Source organism: Leishmania mexicana, chromosome 21 (assembly GCF_000234665.1).
Source record: "Leishmania mexicana MHOM/GT/2001/U1103 complete genome, chromosome 21".
NCBI lineage: Eukaryota > Euglenozoa > Kinetoplastea > Trypanosomatida > Trypanosomatidae > Leishmania > Leishmania mexicana.
The window spans coordinates 487,629-507,977 of NC_018325.1; the positions used below are offsets into that span (position 1 = coordinate 487,629).

A 20,349-nucleotide genomic window follows, 5' to 3' on the forward strand; every position below is an offset into this window, starting at 1 on the left:
ACCGGTGCGCATGACGGCTGCTCACAAGGAAGAGGAGAAAACCGCGCCAGCACGCACCCAAAAGACGCTGCACCCAAAAAGAAAGAAAGACACACACGCACACATACACATACACATAGAGACGAGGAAGGGAGAGGGTGCCGGCACTGTACATGGGCGCCAGGATAAGGGATTCCCGCGAGCACTCCACACAAACTCGGCCGTCACTGGCGGTTCTGCGACGGCGATTTGGAGGGGGAGGCGCTGCTCACAACGTTATCGATACTGGAGCACCGACCCGCCCCGCTCGAGTCAGGTAAACGCGCCCCGCTCTGCTGGTATTGCTGGATCTTGTTCAGCAGCCGCCGCGTCTCATCGCGCTGCTCAGCCATCTGGCTGGAGGAGCAGGCCAGTGAGTTTTGCAGCTGCGCAATGACCGTCTCCGCATCTGCCAGACGGACAGAGAGGTCTAGGTTGAGCGCCACGAGCTTATCGAGAGGGTCCTTCTCAGCGTCCTCTTTCCGCGGCTCAGCGGAGCCGCCACCGCTGCGCAGCTGCGTCGGCTGCGTAGGCCGCCCGGCGAGTATCTCAAAACCCTGACAAGTCGCAGAGTTCGCAGCGTGGCTGTCGTCCCAGGCACCCGCGACCGCGGATTCTTCCCTCGACGACTGGTTCTTCAACTGCTCCGCTTCTAAAGCTTTCCGCAGCGCCTCCATCGCCTCGCCCATTTTCTCCTCTCGCACGTGCTCCTCCTCCAGCGCGGCGGCGGCCCCGTCGTACATGTCGCACGCCCTCTGCAAGTCCTCCCGGGAGCGCGACAGGTCTAGCTGCAGTTCACCCTTCTCGCGCTTCAGACGCGAGATCATCGGCTTGAGCTGCTCATGCAGATAGTTGTTCAGCGCGTCGTGTTCCTCGCGGAGCCTCTGCAGCTCATTGTCTGAGTTTATGTTGGCAAGCACCGGTTGCACTGGCGCCTTCTTCTGATGTTCCGACTCCAGCTGCTTCTGCTGCTGCTGCACCTGCGCCGTCAGCTCCCCAATCCTTTTCTTCAGATTCCCATTGTCCAGCTGCAGTTCGCCCTGCTCGCGCTTCAGGCGCGATACCATTGGCTTGAGCTGCTCGTGCAGGTATCTCTTCAGAGCCTCATGATCCTCGTCATTGCCGCCGACGCCCGCTGTTGGGGGCAATCCCGCCCGCCCCGCGGCGGCAGTCATCTCCTGCGCCAGAGGCACTGCAACCAGCTCTGTCAGCCGCTCAAACTCTGAGGCCTCCTTGCGAGCCGTACCGTCGACGTGCGGTGGATCTCGGCCGTAATTCTCTGTGTAGGGCCCGGTCGAGTCGAGAGTGCGCTGCGGTGAAGCACTTGGTGTTCTGTCCTGGAGCTGTTCCTGGGCCTCCTGCAGTCTCTTCTCCGCGTCTTCCAGGTGCGCACGCGCATCGGCCAGTTCGGCATCCTTCTCCGCAGACTCGTTCTTGAGGTCGTTGATGAGCTTAATCTGACGCTGCAGGGTGTCACGGAGGGTGTTGTTCTGGTCCTTCAGCCGCTGCCACTCCGAGGCGCTGATCCTGCCTTCGCTGTGGGAGCTGTTGTCGTTGCTGCGGGGCTGCTGCGGCTCCGGCGATGGCTCGCCACGGCGCTTCTCCTGCGCCATCACTAGTTGCCGCTGAAGGTCGTTGATTGTGGCAGCTGCGGTGTCCGGGGGCGTCTTGGCTGCCGTAAAGGCGTCCGTATGGAGCCGCATGAGGGCAGGGAAGCGGTAGGTCTGCATGCGCCGCTCTAGTTCCGCCGCCGGCACGCTCGCTGGGTGCACCACCTCGACTTCAGCGACAAGGCTACCAAGGCTCAGGCCCACCCATTCCAGCTGCGTCGGTGCCACACCGACGCCCGCACAGAAGTCTGCGATGAAGGTGCTGCGCAGCTCATGCGGCTTCTCCTCCATGATGTATTGCCAGTTGCCGCCTTTGAAGCGGCGAGAGAGGCGGGTGTGCTCCACCGGCACGCCGGCGTGGCTTGCGCTCTCTCCGTCGTCTTGGCAGGACGTGAAGAGAAACGCACTGAACGGGTTCGTGCTGGTGTTCACTGGCCCGCCAGGTGAGACAGAGCTGAGGTAGCTGTCGCTGCACGCGTCGTCGACTGTGCTTGGCAACTCGGCCACTCCGTCTTGGCGCATAAACTGCCGGTACGGGTCTGACGCGGCGCCCTTCGGTGGGATGGGCATGCTCGACATGTGCAGAGACGACGACGCAGGTTGGTGCCGGTCCAGCTCGGCCTCGAGCTCGAGCTGCCGCTCCAGAGCTTCGTCCAGCTGGCGCTGCGTATCGATGAGCATGCTTTGGAGGCGCACCACCTCCTCCTCCATCATGTGATGGGAGGCAGTCCCCTGCGACCCCTGCACCGGCGCGTCCAACCCCTCGTGAGGCTCACCGGCACGCTTCTCGAGCTCTTGGACGAGGCCACGTAGGCGATCGTTCTCCTGCGCGAGCAGCTGCTGTGTCTCGATCTCGCGCTGAGCTTCCATACGATACTTCTCGTAGTTGAGCTTCGCGTCTCGCCTCGTCGCCTCCAGCTCGTCCTGCAGGCTGCGAATATACTCCTGCACCTGCGTGGTGGGGGCCGATACGGGTAAGTTGTCCCTTCTGTGGCTGCTGCTGACGGTGTCCCTATAATTGTTTGAGGACGCCACGGTCAGAGCAGAGCTGCCCGCAACGTCCGCAGGATTACCGACGGCCGGTGTTGCTGATGCGCTGCGCCCGATGCCAGCGGTAATGACCGGCGGCGCTGCCGGCCCTGCGCTGGGGATTTTGAAGACGCCACTGGAGATGGCCACGTCGTCGAAGATGATGGGGATCGTCTCGGCGTTCCAGCACTGCAACACACCGTTCGAGGAGGCCGTCCACACCTTGTACGCCGTAGTTGGCTGCACTTTCTGCATGGCGAGCACCATACCCTTCTCGAGGCCGTAGCACGGCACGCGTTCCGCAAGGTCCTGCAGCAGCGACCGCGTTGCAATGTCCCAGATCAGAATGTGGCCGTGCTTGTCGGCCGACCAAATGCGCGACTCTACCACCATCAAGTTCGAGATGGGTGCTGTGTGGTTGCCGCGGCAGACCGCGAGACACGAAAGCGAGCGCATGTCCCACACTCGCAGCGTCAAGTCCTCGCCAGCGGACCACAGCTGGCTCGCGTGTGGCACGACCGCCAACGCCAGCACGGCGCGGTCGTGTCCGGTGAAGGTGTGGATGTTGGCCTCGGTGCTCTCCTGGGCAGGCAGCGACTCGTACGGGTCCCACGCTCGCACTGTGCCGTCGTCACTGCCGGAGAAGATGACGGCACCTGTGGGCCCGTTGTACAAGGCAAGGCAGCGGACGCCGCCGGTGTGGCCGTGCAGACTGCGTTGGAGCTGGGCGTCGCAATCGGTCGGGTCCCACTGACACAACTTCCAGTTACCACCCCCTGTAAAGACGGATCCCTCGATCTCGATCATGCAGTTCACTCCACCGCTGTGCACCATCATCTCCTTTAGCAGGTCCGTGTTCTTGGCGCTGTACACGTGCAGGTAGCCGTCCTGGAACCCAGCCCACACCACATCCTCGCTCGGGAGGTACAGAAGGGAGATGCAGTAGGAGTCCTCCCGGCCCGGCAGCTCCTTCAGTGCGGTACCCTTGGGCAGAGAACGGATGCAGAGCGTTCCACTGTACTCGGCTGTCCACATGACGCGGTCGTTCACAGGGGCGATGCAGCGCACCGCTGCGGCCACAGAGTACGTGGGGTTCACATCTGCCACGTAAACCATGTCCTCCAAACGCCTGCTCTTCGAGCGCGCGCCGTTGGCAGAGGTCGTCATTACACGGCTGCTGCTGTGCGACGACTGCGCCCGTGGAATCATGGAGAGGAGAAGGCTGTTGTGCATCGGGGTCACGGATCTTGTGCGGCGCGGGGTGGACTCCATGTGCGGCTTGTACAGCTGCTGGTGCGACGGCGACTCCGCCCGGGGAGTGGGGCGGTACATCATTGGTCGGCTAAAATACTGTGCAGCTGCGTGCTGGTGCTGAGGGTGGTTTCCTTCTTCGTCTATGAGTGTGCTCGAGGCGGGTGAGGTAGGAGAGAGATACAAGCGGCACGACACGCTGGCAAAGGCGCGCGCACACGCCCAGATTGAAGGCGGAGACCCTCACGTGGAAGATGGAAAACGGACTGGGCACCAGAAGAGGGAGGAGAGGCGGTGGGGATGGATTTGGCGAAATAATAGGAGGCGTTGAGGTTGTGGGTGCCTGAAGATATGGCTGCGGCAGGCCACTGCGTTAGGATGGATGAGAAGGCCTGTGACTGTGTGTGGGGGGGGAGAGGAGGGGGAGGAGATAGGCGCTGCGGCGATGCATACACGTATACGTATATGCGACTCTGTATGTGATGAGGGATGTGGAGGGTGAACAGGAACGGCCTTCTGACAGACGCCCACACACACACACACACGCACACACGCACGCAGAGAGACGCAGACGTTGTTTGGGCACGGGATGTGCAGTCCTGCCTCGACGAGGAAGCAGCGTCAGACGCAGCGTGGGAGGGGAAAAAGGGTGAAGGAGAAGCGGAGGAGGGGGCCGGGTGAGGGGCGCTGTTTTGGAAGAGGACGAGACTCCACTGGAACAGTCTGTGCACCACACACACACACACACACACACACACACCTACACACATACACGAGTACCCCAGTACCCCACGGAGCACACACGTGAGTGAGCTGGCCTGCAAAGCCACGTAGGGAGACGCGTGACGAAGTCGAGGTACCGGCGCACGAATGTGTGTGTGCACGTGTGCGAGCAGGCAGAAGAGAGAGGTATACACAGACGGTTGTACACTGTGGAGAAGGAGGGGGAGGCCCAAGTCGGAGTAGAGCGAGGGAAGGGACAAGCCGTTGTAGAGAGAGAGCATCAACGACGGACTGCAGAGTAGGAAAAGGGGAGAGGGAGGGACGAAGGGGCAGTCGTGCACCCACACCCACACGTACGCGTGGCTCTGTGTTTCTCTATCGCCTCTCACCCCATCACACACGCCCGACGCCGCATCATGCGTCCCTTCCATACTTGGCTGACTCCACCACGCTGTCGCCTTCTGTGCTGTGCGGTGGGCTTCAAAGTAGAGCGGAGAGACGGCCCACTGGCGAGCGTGGCGCGCGCGCTCGCGTGTTCGTCATCCTTTTCTGGTCATCATAGGGAGAGTTTGCTCGACCTTGGTGTGCTACCTTTTCCATTTTTTACTTGCCGGCGTGTCAACGCTTGCTTGCAGGAGGTGCGCGTTGGCCCGCATGAGCGGACGTGTGTGCGTGTCTCGAGGCGCATGCTCGAGGCAACGCACAAGCTCACAACAACAGCAACAGCCCCACGGTTCGCTACATGAAACACATATACATCAGGAGAGGGACAGGCACACACACACACACCCATGCATCACGCCACTCCTCAGCACATCATCGCCATCATCTCACTCACCACAGACACGAGCAGGCCGGCGTGGGACCAGAAGAGGCGGTGGAGCGAGGACGGAAAAAGAAAAGCTACCGTTGAAGAGAAGCACAAGGAAAGGGGCGAAGGAGGTGAAATGCCCCACCCCACACGCAGAGGGACCCACGGCAGAGAAGAGACAGTGGCGAGCTGGCAGAGGGAGAGCGGCACGCAAGGGGGTATACACGTCCACATACCTTGTTATGTGAGAGCCCATGTCGCTGCCATACAACAGGACGTGAACTTTACACCACTTGGCCCTGCCACACACACGGCCCCACCTCGCGTGGCGCCATGGCAGCCGTCAACACACGTCACCTCAGCAAGGCGCCGACGCAGTCATCGGAGCACAGCCTCTGGGTCAACCTCTACCTATACTCCCCCTCCCATTTCTTAGGTTGCGTCGCAGCCGATCCCCCAGCCAGTAGGCAGTGTGAGGACCGGGTGAGATACGCTCGAGCCAGGTCGACACTCTACCTATCACATGGGTGGTACAAGGCTGTACACGGTCGCAGGTGGCACCGGCGCAACGCCTTCCAGTACCCTGCCACCAACACGGGCGGTTTGGCATTGGGAGGATTTCTTTGTGTGTGTGTGTGGGGGGGGGGGGCTGCTTCTGCTCGGCCTCCTTCCTCAGACACGCAGAGAGTTTTGTTTTTTGGGGGGAGGGGGAAGCGGTGGTGCTGGACTCTGTGATACCACTCATTGAGGTGGCCGGCATCATCAGGATTGGGGGGGGTGAGGTGGCGCGAGGCCAGAGAGAGAAAACGAAGAAGGGTGAGAGTAAAAACAACAAACAAACACACACAAGCACATGTACATCATCAGTAACACACACACACACACGCGGAGGAGAGGCGACGAGCTTTGGGGCCCGTTTCGCGTAGGAAGCGGGGGATGCGCGGATGGATGGATGAGGGAGGAGTGGAAAAGTGGAGGGGGGAGGAGGAGGGAGGCCACGCCAGCATGGTCTGCCAACAAAACGCTGCGGATGGTGCAGTTGGCAGCACGATGAGGAGGGAGGAGATGTGGTCGCTGGCGTAGCATGTACGGTGCAATCGGGTCTCCTCCGCTTTTTTCACCTTGTGTTTCCCGCCGCCAATCGCCCCACTGAAGGCAGACCCCCCTCTTCCTCCTCCTCCTCAGCGCCACAGTTCTGTATCCCGCCGCCGCCACCCTTCTCTCCACTTCCGTCCGCTATCCCTCGCTGAAGACACCTGCCTCTCTCGCTCTCACACCAACCTGTGCACTCGTCAGCCGTCACATGTGTGTACACTAAAACAAGAAGGGAGGAGGGAGTGTGAGGGACACAGACACACGCACACAACAGTCCATATGGAGAATCACGTGCACAAGGCACCACCAACACCGCGATCACGACCATCAGCAGCGGCACTCATAACGGGTAGACGGCGCACGGAGGCACAGACACAGGCACACAAAGGCGTACGTATGCCCCTTCTGCGTGCGTGTGTGTGTGTGTGTGTGTGTAGGCGGGTCGAATTCTTTCTTTAGTTTCTACCGTTTTTTTTTGTTTTGATGCCTTCCGTCGTCGTCTTCGGCTGAGCGGCTACATCAAGAGCATCGGAGCATGCAGGTATTGTGCCGCTTCTCTCGGCGGCGGCTGTCCTCCTCCGCCTTCCGCCGTCCGACACATCTCTCGCCTCCATGACAGCCTTCCTCCCGCTCCTTCTCCTTTTTTTCCCTTCGCGTTTACCTTCTCTCTTGTCTACGCAACATCGTGGGTTCGGAGGTACTCGGTAATGTCCTTTGTGATGGCTGCCTCCGATCGGTTCCCGTCGACGTGATACATGATGGATCCGTAGTAGTCCAGCAGACCCTCGACCATGGAGTGGTATGTCTCCAGACGAGGACCAAGCACCTCGCGGGTGTCATCGTCGCGGTGCTGCAGCCGATCGAGCAGCGCCGTGTCGTCCGCCGGCGGCGGGTTGTACTGGAGGTGGTAGATCATGCCGGTGACCGGGTCGGTGCGACGACCTTCGACGCGGCCGAATAAAACATCATCTGGGGTGTCAAGGACCACAAAGACGCGGGGGCACAGGCCTGCGGCGTCCAGCGCAATCGCTTGAGGGCGGGTGCGCGGGAAGCCGTCCAGCAGCCACCCGTTCATCACCGCATCCTCTTGCGTCAGTCGGTTGCGGATAATGCTGATGATAAGGCTATCCGGGACGAGCTCACCGCGCTGCATGAAGTTCTCGGCAATCTTGCCCAGGTGGGTGCCCTGAGCCACTTCAGCGCGTAGAAGATCACCCGATGAGACGTGCACCGGCTTCTTGCCAACCGCACGCTTGTAGTAGGAGCAGATGTGGTGCGCCTGCGTGCCCTTGCCGCTTGCCGGCGGCCCAGCCAGGGCTACCCTCGGCGGCAGTGACGAGGCCGTCAACTCATGTACATATTGGAGCGGTTTGGTTGGCTTGTCGGTGATGATGCAACGCAAGATGTACTCCATCAGCTGCCCAATGTTGTTGTCCTTGATGTACGTGATCGTGTCCTCGGAGATGCCGTCGTTGGAGGACATGAAGGGGACGGGAAATTTCATGGCGGACGTCGAGCTGGTGGTGTCCGCGAAGGGGGCAGCGGCAGCAGTGGCATCGCAGGTGACAGTGGCCGACTCCGACGTGGCTGCGGCGGTCATTGCATCCGCCGCAGCGGGGGAGTTCGACTGCTGTGACTTTGTCGCCATATCGTGATGGTCGGAGACCGCGTTTATGCTCTGTCCTTTAATTCTGTGAGCAAGCAGAGAGGGAGAGAGAGCAAGGGAGGGCGTGAGGCGTGTGCGCGCGCGTGTATGTGTGAGGGAGGGAGGACTGGTGGTGGTGGCCGCTGTGGCGGTGGTGCTACGGAATGCCGCCGAAGTTCGTCCAAAAATAAACAATGGTGGCTTGCAGGGACTGTGTTAGCGTGAGGGACAGGTGCGCGTGAGCGTATCGTGTGTCTGTGTGGGGATGCAAGGTGGGGGACCGGGAGAGGGAGGGAAGGAGGTGGAGAGGCGGTTGCGTGTAGCGATATCCGCGCGTATGACAACCGTCACGATGGAAGCAGACGGGCGAAGGCCACACACACACAAAATGCGGAGAGGACACAAGGGAAACGGCACCGAGGAGAGAAGAACGCGAGAAGGGGGACGCGATCGGAGTCTGTCCACGTGAGCAAGGACGCATCCATGCATGCATGCATATGTGGGTGTATATGTTCATGTATATACGCGTAAGCGTGTGTGTCGGCGAGTGTTGAGAAGGGCAGGAACAAGAAAAGGGGGGCGAGGAGCAGCGAGAGCGAGACAGTGCCAGAGAGGGGATGAGGAGCGGAGAAGGGCGTGCGCACGGGGTCGGAGGGAAGAGATGGACAAGGACCGGGGTCCACCTCTCAGCCGAACACCGCGGCCACGAAAAACAGATGTGCGTCCTAGCTGGCCCGTATGCGCACGTTGCAACCTTGTCTCTCCTTCGGTTGTGTCGCTTGTCAAGGCGGATTAAAGTAGACACACACACACACACACGCACACGCACACACGAAGAGCAGCAAAATGCGAAGTGATGCGGTGGTGGTGCGGGTAGCCGTGTACATGGTCGGCATAAGAACAAAAGAAGGTCGAGGACGTGTGCGGGTGTGAGGGCTTTACATACGGAGAGGGAGAGGGCTGGACAATGAGAACAATCGTTGCGTCAACAAAGCACAAGAGGCGATGTGCAAGGAGGCAAAATGGGCAGGGGGAGGGAGGCGGGATGGGTGGGGTCGCGCAACACATGTGCAGCGATGGTGGTCATCGGCAGTGGGCGCACGTGATCCGACGTGGGTGGGTGGGTGGGTTGGGAGGGGTATGGAGCGAAAAAGGAAAGACAGCGCTTAAAGGCAGCCAAGACGGTAGTCGACAGAGAGGGTACACCACCTTGCAGCACCTGAGGCAAGCCCGACTCGAGTTGCACACACGTGGCGCACGCCGACGCATTTGGTAGCATGCTACAGTTCCATGAGCCACATAGGCACTGCATCGGCATCCTCTTCCATACCACCGCCACCGCCAGCTGTTTCGGTGACAGCCTTCATCCCCAACCCATCCAAGATGTTCGAGGCAGTCTTTAGCGGAGGAGGAGGGTATTGTTCCACTTCCTCTTGCTGCTGCTCTGCTGCTGAAGGCTTGGCGGTGTACAAAGTGCAGCCGTCCGAAGAAGTAGGGGACATCGGCGGCGGCGATGCCGGATGCAGGCACGACACCGCGCACCGCGCATCGGTCCCGCTACCCTCTTTCAGGGAGTGGTTTGGGAAGGGCAACGTGTCTGCCACGGAGCCCGATCGCCGGTGCGGTGCCAATGACCGCTGATCTGTATACCCTCCGGCACCCAAGAGCGGGACGGCGACCCCGGCAGCGGGGCTGTTGTCGCTGCGATGACCGCTGCCGTCCATGACGTCCTCCAACTCCTCCGCTCCACCTGAAACGGTGTCCTCGGCGCTAACGTAGTCGTGGGCGGGTTTGTGAAGGGCGTCCATGTCGATATCATCCTGGAGAAAGCAAGGAACGCTTGTCGCACGAGCCTCTGTGACGGCGACTGCTGCGGCACCGACGGCGGCGTCGACCTTCATGCCGTCGCTGTATGGCGGATCCTCATTGCCATCCATGAAAAAGTCGGCCGGGCTCCGCGAGAAGGGGTGTGCCGCACCCACGATCGGGGGGCTAGCAGGGACAGGCGCCTTGACACTCTCGGCATCCGCCGAGGACTGTCTTGGAGAGTCGGCCGCGCCGAATGTGTCTGCCACGGGGCCCGACTCGCGCGCCAAAACGCAACTGAGACGGCGTCGCTGCGGGCTGTGCCTTAGCCGACGCGCCTCACGACGCGCTATGGCGGCAGTGATTCGCTGACGGAGAGCCCTCTGCAACATCTCCGGCATGGCGGTGTCTTCGACGCCGATGTAGTCGATGTGGACATCGGCCGCATCACACCAGTACTCGGTGCAGCAAGGCGGCGACGTTAGCGCGCCAGATGGCGCGGCCGACGCGAGATAATCAGCGTTTCTGTCGTCCACCTCACCACCGCCGGCCTGCCGCGTGCGGTGTGCTTGCCTCACCGTGTGCAGCCCCTCACACCAGTGGACAAGGCACTTGCCACCCTGATAGGTGACCAGGTTGCCCCGCAGCTCGAGTCGGCGCAGTGCGGAAAAGCCGCTGCATGAGAAGCACAGCACCAGCTGTCGAATGGAGGCGTTGTCGAGGCGGTTGTGGCTGAGGTCGATAGTGTGCAAGGTGTGCCGACACTCGCGTAGCACAGGTAAGAGCGCTACGAGTCCACGCGGCCCAATAAGGTTCGTGTTAAGGGACAACACCTGCAGCGGCGTAGCTTGTTCGGCGACAGCGAAGCAACGGGTCAGCGCTGAGTTGGGCAGCACGGTGGCATCGCTACATGCCTGCTCGTACACGGCCACAAGAGTGGAGGACATGGATCAGGGGAGTGTAAAACAACCGAGGAAGAGAGGCCCACACGCACACACAGCTGCATGAACGCACGAGGCAGAGGCAGAGGGAGACCAGGAGGGTGGAGGGGAAGATAGGCAGAATTCGATGGTGACCACGACGACCGCACCAGTGGAACAGGAGGGCAGCATGGGGGATGGGGGGGACGCGTGATGGAGAGGGGCTGTCAGCGCCATATCCAGTCGCCGTGAGAAACCAACGCAGGACCTCGTGTGCATCTTCTCTCTTGCGTGCGCGAGCGCTGAGTCCATCCAACACGTAGGCACGGAGACACCCACACTTCCCTTGTGTGCACCCTTCGACCTGAATACACTATATATAGCCACAGGAGCTCACACCCATGACGGGTGTGTAGGCATACATGGGGGTGGTGGGAAAGGTCTGTGAGGGCTAGAAATGAGAGATGAGAGGGAGGGCCCCTGCACACATGCGCGATCATGCACGCCTCTCATCCCCGCTGTCGCACAGACTGCGCCTATGGCGCACCAATTTGACGTGCGTGTGTGTTCGGAAGAAGCGGCACCAACGCCGTGGTGCGGAAGAAAGGGCGCCGTAGGAGGGGAAGTGAGGGGGAGACCAAGCGTGATCGAGGGAGGGGGAGCACGCCGGGGGCCCACAACTTCAACAGGCGCCACTGTCACAGCTGTCACAGACACATATATATATATATAGACCTATATACGCGTAACGCAATGGTGGAGAGGAGAGGACAGGGAGAGGCGAGCGACGAAGGCGGCGGCGTCGCCAGCGCGAAGCGCATGACTGCAGCCACCTTCTTGGTCGTCCGTGATGGCAAAGGGAAACGTGTCAGCGGCAAAGTCTGGCACTTGACGCGAACGGAAAAAGGGGCAACGACTGCGCCTCCTCCGCGCATACACCACACAAACCCGCTCAAGGCAACTCTGACGTAGCTAATCAACGCTGGCCGCAAGACAAGAAAGCCAGAGAGGAGAGGGGAGGGGAGGAAACCTTCTCCGAGACGGCGACGCCGATCAGGGCCCGAGAGGGCGTGGACGACTCTACACAGAGAAAAGGGAGGGAATGACAGCGGGGGGGGTGGGGAACGCAGATTCGTCACGCAGAGCACCACCGAGGCTGTGCAAGCTGACGCTCCACACAGATCGCTCGCGTCCTGCCTGTCCACGTTCTCCTCTGCTCAACAAGGCTTTACAACAACAGCGTGCGCCACGTATCCCGCCTCACCCCTCTCCCCCATGTTCGCTGATGTTCTTCTCTTTTCTCCAGCCCGCTATCATCACCTGGTGCCGTTGCCAGCGACGTAATGCGCTGTGCGCGCCACAGAGCGTCAGCGAGTTCTCTTCGATGCCAATGCCTCCTGCCGCGCGGCCTTGAGCTTGTCACGCAGCCAGTCGGTTGTCTTCTTGTCAATGCCCAAGTCACGAAGTGCCACGCACATGTACGTGACAAGGCTAGGACGGGCTGACAGCAGGTGAGCGTTGCTGTAAGAGCTCGGACCTTGGCCAGCGGACGTATAGATACTCTCTTTGCCGAGGCGCTCCTCTTCGGCCGCTGTGGCAGACGAGGCCACCGCTTCTGCGGCACGGCTGCCGTTGGCGCCTCGGCCGTGATGGTGGTCGCGTGAGCCGGCGCCGTTCCCCCCAGCGGGGCTCTCGTTATTCTCTGCGCTCGCCCGTTCCTGCGGCTCTAGCATGAGGGCGTCACAGCAGAGGATTCGATGGTAATCCCACCCGCACTTTTCCAGCTCCGCGATGACTTCGATCACGTGCTCCGACGAGTCCCGCTTCGCCGTCAACTTTGTTGCCACTTTAGGGTTCACCGTCTTGTCAGAGAGAGCCAGGGACGCGGCGAAGAGGCCGATGCCGAGGTCGAGTGGTCCGGTCTTGGTGCCCACAATGACGGCAAAGTATGAAAACCACTTCTCCGTTCCGCCGAGGTCGGCGCGGAAGGTCACATGGTAGGCGTAGAACATCTCCAGCACGCGTCGCACCAGGAGGTGCGCGCGGTCGCGCCATCGGTTGTCGATGTAGTAGTAGCCGAGCGCGTGGAGAAAGCGGCAGTCCACGGGGCTCATGGCGCCGTGAGAGGCTATACAGCCCTCGAAGAAGGCGTCCGCGGCGCTGGCGACGATCTCCATGTGCGGCACTTGCCCTTCGTACTGGGCCGACAGCGCCTGGAGGACGCTGTTGTCTGGGTAAGAGCCGTAGGACTTGAGCACCTCGAGAATGTACGTGCCCTCTTCGGAGCTATCCGCGAAGTACGGATCGCGCGGCCGCGGGCGTGGGCGGCGGGCTTTCTCCGCCTCCAGCTCACCGCCGCGGGAGCGCGTCGGCGGGCCTGGCAGCCCCTCGAGCTCCTCGTTGATGGCGGTCTTCCCCTCACCCTCCAACAGCTCTTCGTTGGTGGGATCAGGGCCGAGGTCGAATGCGTTCGCTACGGGGTGCCCCTTCTCGTTGCCACCAGCTTCCACATCCGATGCGGGGCGCGTGCCATCAGAGACAGGGCCAGGTCGGTATGCTAGTGATTCGCTGAAGGGCAGCACCAAGTAGTGGCGCGGGGTCGTGCTGCGGCAGTAGTGCCGCAGCAGGGCGGACATGATGTAAGTATCCCCTTGCAGAGACGTCCCCTCCACCTCGGCGCGGTGCAGCACCTTCAGAGCCTCCAGGAGCGACGCCTTGGGCTTGCGCTCCGCCAGCTCGTCGATGCGCTGCGCAAAGTACGAACGCTCGTCACGCCGCCGCGATGCAGTAGAGGTGGTGGGGGTCGAGGCGGCGGCACTCGTGTGCGCAGCTGCCGCGCCAGCGCCCCCAGACGCCAGCGGCGAGCGAGGCGGCAGCGGCGACGGCGAGTGAGACTGCGACTGCGACTGGGTCGCGCTAGTGGCGCTTGCCATGTTCTTGAGCACCGTCGTGAAGTGCAGCTTCGCGTACTCCATGCGAGACTGCTTGCACAGGATTCGCAGCGTGGACTCCTCGGGTGCGATGTTGTAGTCCAGCATCAGGTCATACGCGTCCAGTACCGCGTTCGCGTCCGTAAGGTTGTTGAACAGCATCGCAAACGGCCTCACAGACAGCGGGATGACCCCAGCGGTGGTGACGCTCTCAAACACGTCCGCCGCAGCCTTGCCCTTCATGAAGCGCAGGTAGATGCGCTCCAGCTGCTCCGCGGCGGCCAGCGAGAGCGGAATGCTGCGCTGGTTCAGGTACTCGATGAATTTTACCAGTGTGGCGACGTCCGGTGGAGGGTGCTTCATCAGCGCCGCACAGACAACGTACTGCGTTGACAGCTCCGAGGCGTCCATCACCGTGACGTCCAGCAGGTGCACCGCGCTCATGGTGTCTTGCAGCATCGCGCGCAAGTGGTCGGAGCAGCGCTCGAACAGCCGCTCAAAATCGTTCACAATCTCCTCGTGATGCTCCTGCTCGTCAGGCATCTGACGCATCGACGCCAGCAGCACCTGGCCCCAGGCATCCTCGATCCGCTGCTCGAGCAGGTACAGCTGGTAGGTGTCGTCAGAGACTGTCGACGGCTTGGGAAGGCTGTAGTTGCCGTTGACGCCGATCGCGCGCCCCTGCGGCGTTGTCAGCCGCCATGTTAAGAAGTCGGGGCCCAAGACGTTCAGCGAGCGTCCCAGCAAGTCGAGCTCGCGCATCTCTTCGCGGCACGCCACCGCCATCGCGGCGACCTCCTCCACCGCGGAGGTGGCCATCAACATATCAAACTGCTGCAGGACCATCGTGTATTCAGCCTTGCGGAACGGTCCGCTGATGCCACCCGCGATTTGATGCACATCCTTCGCCAGCGCAGCAAGGTGCGGGTTGACTGGCGCAGGCCCGCCGTACGCCATCCCCGGGTGCGCGTCAGACACAAACAAAGGGCTACGCAAGTGATGAGGAAAGGATGAGTGACGCACGCACGCACTTTGCGTGTCAGCGTGTGCGTGTACACCCGTCAGGCGCGTACGCCTCTTGGGAAGACCAGCGACAAGACGGAAAAGGGAGATAAGAGAGGCTTGATTGCCTGTACACCTGTGTACGGTTGCGTGCCTGTGCGTGCGTCAACCTCTTCCGTTTCCCGTCCCTTCGCGGAGGCAACGTGTTTCCGTCTTACGTGCGTGTGCGTGTCTGTGCACAGATCGGTGCCCTGGTGTCTCGTCGTCCTATGCGTGGGTGGTGGTGATGGTGGTGCTGGGGGGGGGTGTAGTCGTTCCTGATGGTGCGTACGCCTTGCACGCACCGTCCCCTCCACACACACACACGCAGAGAGAGAGTTGGGAAGGAAAGGAAAGCGCGGCTGCACAGGGGCCCTCAAAGGACGGCCACAGCGCACTGCTGTGCGGGTGCGTTTTTGTGAGGTGAACCTTTTCGGGCTTGTGTGCGCAATCTCTGCCCACGCCCTGCTCCCCCAAACGATCTCCGGTGTGATGCGCGCGTGTTCCTGTTTTAGCAGCACCTTCTCCGTCGTCTCTCTCTCTCGCTTCGATGCCTGCGCTTGACTGGCCTCGACGAGCGCCTCTTGGCAAGCACGCAGAGAGGGGCGTGCGGTAGAGCAGGCGTAGGAAAACAACCTTCCCCCCGAGTTGTAACGCGGGGCGTGGAAGTTGTGGTGGGAGGCACCGGTGCCAGCCGAAGCCACAGCCAGCGAACAAACAATGATCGGCAGGGGGGGGGCGAGCGCACGCGGTAGAGGAGGAGAATTAGAAGCGCCACACGAACCGCCCGCGTCCCGCACACGAGGAGAAAGACGCCAATTGCCCCTTCTTCGCACGCCAACAACAACCAACCCACGTGCACGAACACACGCCAGCGTCCGCGAGCTGGCCACGCCGCGGAAACACCCAGAAATTAGGCCGCCCGCAGTCTATCAAAGGTGCGACGCGAGGCAGGAAGGGGGGGGGGTGGAGGTTGAGGAAAGCGAAACCACCCAAAAAAGGAAAACGTAAGATGAAGAGGGACGAGAAGAGGGAGGTGTGTGTGTGTGCGTGTGCGCTGTAAGCGACAGCGACGAGACGGGACACTCCACGGACACACAGGCACTAAGTCCACCGCGTCGATGCTCAACAAGCAACGAACAACAACAGGGAAAGACAAGAACAGCGATACAGATAACGGCGCGTGTGCGTGTGTGTCGGGGAGGGAGGGAGGGAGGGAGGGCGTCGTGGTGTAAGCCATGCGCGATGCCGCCTCTGCTTCCTATTTCGCCTGTGTGCGCGTGTAACACGCTCGCTGGAGCCCCCTCACATACACAGAGGGACAGTCAAGCGTCAAGAGGGTGGTGATGTAGGTTGAACAAGAAAAAGGGATCTAACCGACGCACCCCTCACCTGTTGGACATACGCGTGCGCGTCGATGAGCAGCTCAAGGACAAAGTGAGGTGATTGGGGGGAGGGGGGAGAGCGGGATGGACTGCTTGGTCCTCGCAGCCAAGTGAACGCGCGCGCGCCAAGCGGATGAGAAGGAGCACCTCTTGTGCGGAAGCACTCGAAGGCGTGGGCGCGGGGGGGGGGAGGGAGGGAGGGAGGGAGGGAGAAGGCTGCGCAGGCGACTTGGTTACAGTGAACACTTGCGTGGGTGGGAGGGGGGGGGGAGCGAAGGACGTTTTCGGTACGACACCGAGACGTGCACAACCCTCGGACTACGGAAGAAAAAAATGAAGACAGCTACACACACGCGCGTACTTGCAGGCACGCCGCGTGCTGCCAAGACACCGACACGTACACGACTGAAGCACAAAAGGCGCACGTCTAAAGCGCTTGACGAGTAGGACTGCGGCCGAAAGCAGGTAGAAGGATACACACACACACACACACACACATACACACAGACGCACGCACCTACGAGTGCTGGATACGGCGGTCGACCTGATGGCCGAACGTGGCACAAACTGTAGCGATGCCTCGATGAAGAATATGAGGGGAAGGAGTAGGAAGGATTGGGGAGGAAGGGTATGGGGAGCGCGTGGATGGGCCGAGAGAGAGAGAGAGGCAGGCAGACAGGAAATGAGATCTTCGTAAGGTGAGCACGCTGCACTGGTTGTATAGTCGCCGGTAGTTCGCCCCTGGGGTGTGCTCTGTGATGGCTGTAAAAGACAGGGGTTGGAGGTGGATGGGGAACGTGGCCGCTGCTCTTGCTCGATTTATGTTACGTCAAAAAAGACGTGGGTTGGTGGTATGGAGCGTGACGGTGACGAGGGAGGGGATTTAGTGAGCGAGCGAGCAAGACAGAGACGAGCAGCTGGGCAGGTCGTTTGGGTCGGTGTACGCGACGATGGACACGAGAACACAAGCGCGTAGGGGAGGCAGAGCTGAATGAAGGAGGGAGATGGCGTGGGTCGGTGGTGTTGGTGGTGGTGGTGGTGGTGATGGTGTTTGTTAAAGAATCCTGCGAGGGGGCGTGCATGTAAGGTGCGTGGATGCATAGGCGTGTGCGTGGCGTCACGCGCGAGTAGACGCGAGAGAGACACGCCCAGAAGAAAGGATACGAGTGTGGCCAGCGATTATTCCGCGGTGGCACAGGGGAGAGAGGGAGGGAGGGTTGCGCCATACGACGTGTACAACGCCAAAGGGGAGCAAGGGGGGAGAGGGAGGGGAAGCGATGCAGGGTGACGATGGCGCCGACTGCGGATCCCTCCCATGAACACCGCAGCAGGAAGGGTGTGGACGAGATGGGAAAGGTGGCGGGCAGGACAGCGCTACGACACACGCACGTCAGCAAGGGAGCTCGGGTAGCTTCACCACAGTGAGAGGGTGGGAGGACAAGGGGGGAGGGACACACACACACACACACACACACACCGCAAGCCGCTGTCGAAGGATGCGCTTCTTTCCGCTGCGACACTCCTCCCCCTCCTCGGCAGCCTCCGAGACCACCGCCCAGTTTGTGTGACAGTAGACGCAGACGACACACCCAACAACGAGCGGACGAGAGAGAGAAGGGGGAGGGGGGAGCGCGCGCGCCTGCTGATGATCGCGCAACGCAAAACGGAATCGCAGATGCTCACGCGCGTGTAGCTTGGTAGGCGCCACGGCCAGCGATGCAGAGCACACACAGCCAAGGCGAAAGCAGAAGAAGAAAAGAATACCGCTCACGGACGCACATGCGAATGGGTATCGTCTCTCTCTCCCTCGACGTGTGTGAGGGTCGCGCGTGGCGCATGCCCTATACAAGACAAGGTGCGGCGGGGTGGGTGGGTGGCAATGAGCCCGCTCACGAGACACCGCAGTTTGCGCTCCATGTACATCGGGTCTATCGATTTTCCGTGCACCGTCATCGCCACCAGCCACCACAGCCATCGCCGTTCGCCACAATTCCAACAAGACGTCCACCACGCGACAGGGGGGGGGAGTCAAACGGTGCATCGAAGAATGGCACGTGTGCGGCAATGGGGCAAAACGTGGCCTGCAAAAAGGGTGCGGGACTGCAAGCCATGCTCCAGCTCGCTGTCTGCCTTCCTGGCCTGCTTGTTAGCCGTCTGAGCAAACACTGCTGGACATCGGTGTTAGATCACCGCACAGGTTGAGACCCTCCAGCAAGGCGTCGAACGACGCGTCGAGGCCGGCGGCGCCGCCAGCGTTGCTGATGACCCCCTGCTTCTCCCGATAGTCGACATCGATGGCTCCCTCGAAGCCCCACGCCGCCGCCCCGTGCTGCGGACCAAGTAGAGACCGCAGTGTAACCCCGGACTGGGCGTGCTCCGCCGCAGAGGCGCGGCCAAACATGCTTGCCGCGCCACCCCCGCGGCCGCTACTGCCTGCTTCTGAATCGCCACCCGTGCTATTCATTATCGACTGATCAAGCCGGGCACGCGTGCGGTAGGGCATGTACTCGAGGCACACGCTGTTCGCACAGAAGAGCGCCGTGGCAGGTGCGGCGGCGGGTGTTGTTGCCACGACTCTGGGCCTGGACGCGTCTGCAGAGGGGGCACGCGTCGCCTCACCAAGCCGCATCACACCCAGGCACCCATTGCAGTGGCGGCAATGCACGAGGAAGCGCAACCCGCCCGCGGCCACATCGAGCTCCGGAGCGGCCTCCACTCTGCCGTTCGATTTGGCGGCTGGGAAGCTCGGTGACGAAGAGCGCCGCCCACGCGACTGCGTCGGCGCTCCGCTTTTCACGGTTGGCGTGCACACGCGGAGCTCCACGCCGTTCATGTGCAGGGCATCGAACACTGCTATGCCGCGAAGAGAGAAAGATGCCGGCATCACTTGGTGAGATGGCTCGCAGATCGGTGTTCCGCACCGCACGCACGCGTAGAAGCCATTGGTGCGCTGCTGGCTCTCGAGGTGCACAAACATATCGGGCAGCGCAGATGCTTTCGCCTTCGGCGCTGGCAAGAGGTCAGCAGGGCTTACGTAGGCTTGCGCCCACAGATGGCTGGTGTAGGGTGCCTCCAGCGACACGCCCTCGAGCAACGACCAGACCAAGCCCGGGAGCTCTTCCTCAGTTCTCCAGTTCTGCATGTCGGTGAAGAAGAGCTCGTCCATGTCATGCAGAACATACGGAAGATCAATGCTAGCTCCATTCTGCGGCTGCTCCTCCTGCTGCGCCGATGACGACGGGCAGCCGGCGCCCGGTAGTGCTGGCGCTGAGCACGCAGCGGCGGCATCATTTGCCGCGATGCTCAGAGATGTGTCGGACGACGTGTGTCGCTGTCCATTGCGCTCCGGCTGGGCGGGTTGCCGTGACAGGGCCCTATGTATGGCAGCCGTCCCGAAAACGCGAGATTCGCTACGGTGTGTGGGGCGGTTGCCTAGTATGCCGCCACCGCTGCGCTGTAATGCAAGCGCACGTGGCTTTGGGCGGCCTTGCGGGACTGTGGAGGACGCCACAGCAGAGGGCTTCGACGCCACGTCCATGGCGCCCCCTCTGCGCTGCGGTGTGGGGCTCCTTGTTGCAGCGAGACCGGGGGTGCGCCGTGGCTCCCCCGACAAGGGCCGCGCCTCTCTATTGTAGTCTGGCATGACCTCACCAGCACTGCTCCCTGATGCGCTGCCTCGGCTAGCTGGTGCCGTCCCCGCAAACAGCCGCCGTACCGAAGCTGCTGTGATAGCTCTCTTCGGCGACGCGGATGGCGCGCGGTGTGGTGTCGGGTGGCCCACCTGCGACACAGACGGTAGGCGGCACTGGCCATCCTGGCGCTGCTTGCTGCTACTGCGAGCGCCTGCTGCGGTGCTGAAGCTCGAGGAAGACGAGGAGGATGGTGATGGGTGTCGCGCAGGCCGCGTGGAGCTCACCTGATGGTGCGGGCCTGTGCGCAGCGACGGTGGGAGAGGGGCAAGTCGACGCCCAGCCGCTACGTTGCGTCTCGGTGGCGGCGGTGACGGGCCACTCGGCGGATTGTACGAAGAGGACGCGTGAGACATCGGCACAAACATCACCGCCGAGGACGAAGAAGCCCGTGCG

At 61.6% G+C, this 20,349-nt stretch overlaps 5 protein-coding genes across 5 annotated transcripts; all 5 read right to left on the reverse strand.

Moving 5' to 3' along the window:
* Positions 1-203: 203 nt before the first annotated feature.
* Positions 204-3,992, reverse strand: LMXM_21_1240 (conserved hypothetical protein; the record flags this gene model as incomplete). The annotated part of the gene is made up of 1 exon (XM_003875331.1): positions 204-3,992. One exon carries the CDS (start codon positions 3,990-3,992, stop codon positions 204-206), a length of 3,789 nt encoding a protein of 1,262 aa, XP_003875380.1.
* A 3,218-nt stretch (positions 3,993-7,210) lies between these two features.
* On the reverse strand, positions 7,211-8,020 carry LMXM_21_1250 (putative adenylate kinase; the record flags this gene model as incomplete). Its single annotated transcript, XM_003875332.1, has 1 exon — positions 7,211-8,020. One exon carries the CDS (start codon positions 8,018-8,020, stop codon positions 7,211-7,213), a length of 810 nt encoding a protein of 269 aa, XP_003875381.1.
* Positions 8,021-9,462: 1,442 nt separating this feature from the next.
* On the reverse strand, positions 9,463-10,935 carry LMXM_21_1260 (conserved hypothetical protein; the record flags this gene model as incomplete). Its single annotated transcript, XM_003875333.1, has 1 exon — positions 9,463-10,935. One exon carries the CDS (start codon positions 10,933-10,935, stop codon positions 9,463-9,465), a length of 1,473 nt encoding a protein of 490 aa, XP_003875382.1.
* A 1,340-nt stretch (positions 10,936-12,275) lies between these two features.
* Positions 12,276-14,795, reverse strand: LMXM_21_1270 (conserved hypothetical protein; the record flags this gene model as incomplete). The annotated part of the gene is made up of 1 exon (XM_003875334.1): positions 12,276-14,795. The coding sequence occupies one exon, from the start codon at positions 14,793-14,795 to the stop codon at positions 12,276-12,278; it is 2,520 nt and encodes an 839-aa protein (XP_003875383.1).
* Positions 14,796-18,410: 3,615 nt separating this feature from the next.
* LMXM_21_1280 (conserved hypothetical protein) lies at positions 18,411-19,802 on the reverse strand (the record flags this gene model as incomplete). Its single annotated transcript, XM_003875335.1, has 1 exon — positions 18,411-19,802. The coding sequence occupies one exon, from the start codon at positions 19,800-19,802 to the stop codon at positions 18,411-18,413; it is 1,392 nt and encodes a 463-aa protein (XP_003875384.1).
* Positions 19,803-20,349: the final 547 nt, after the last annotated feature.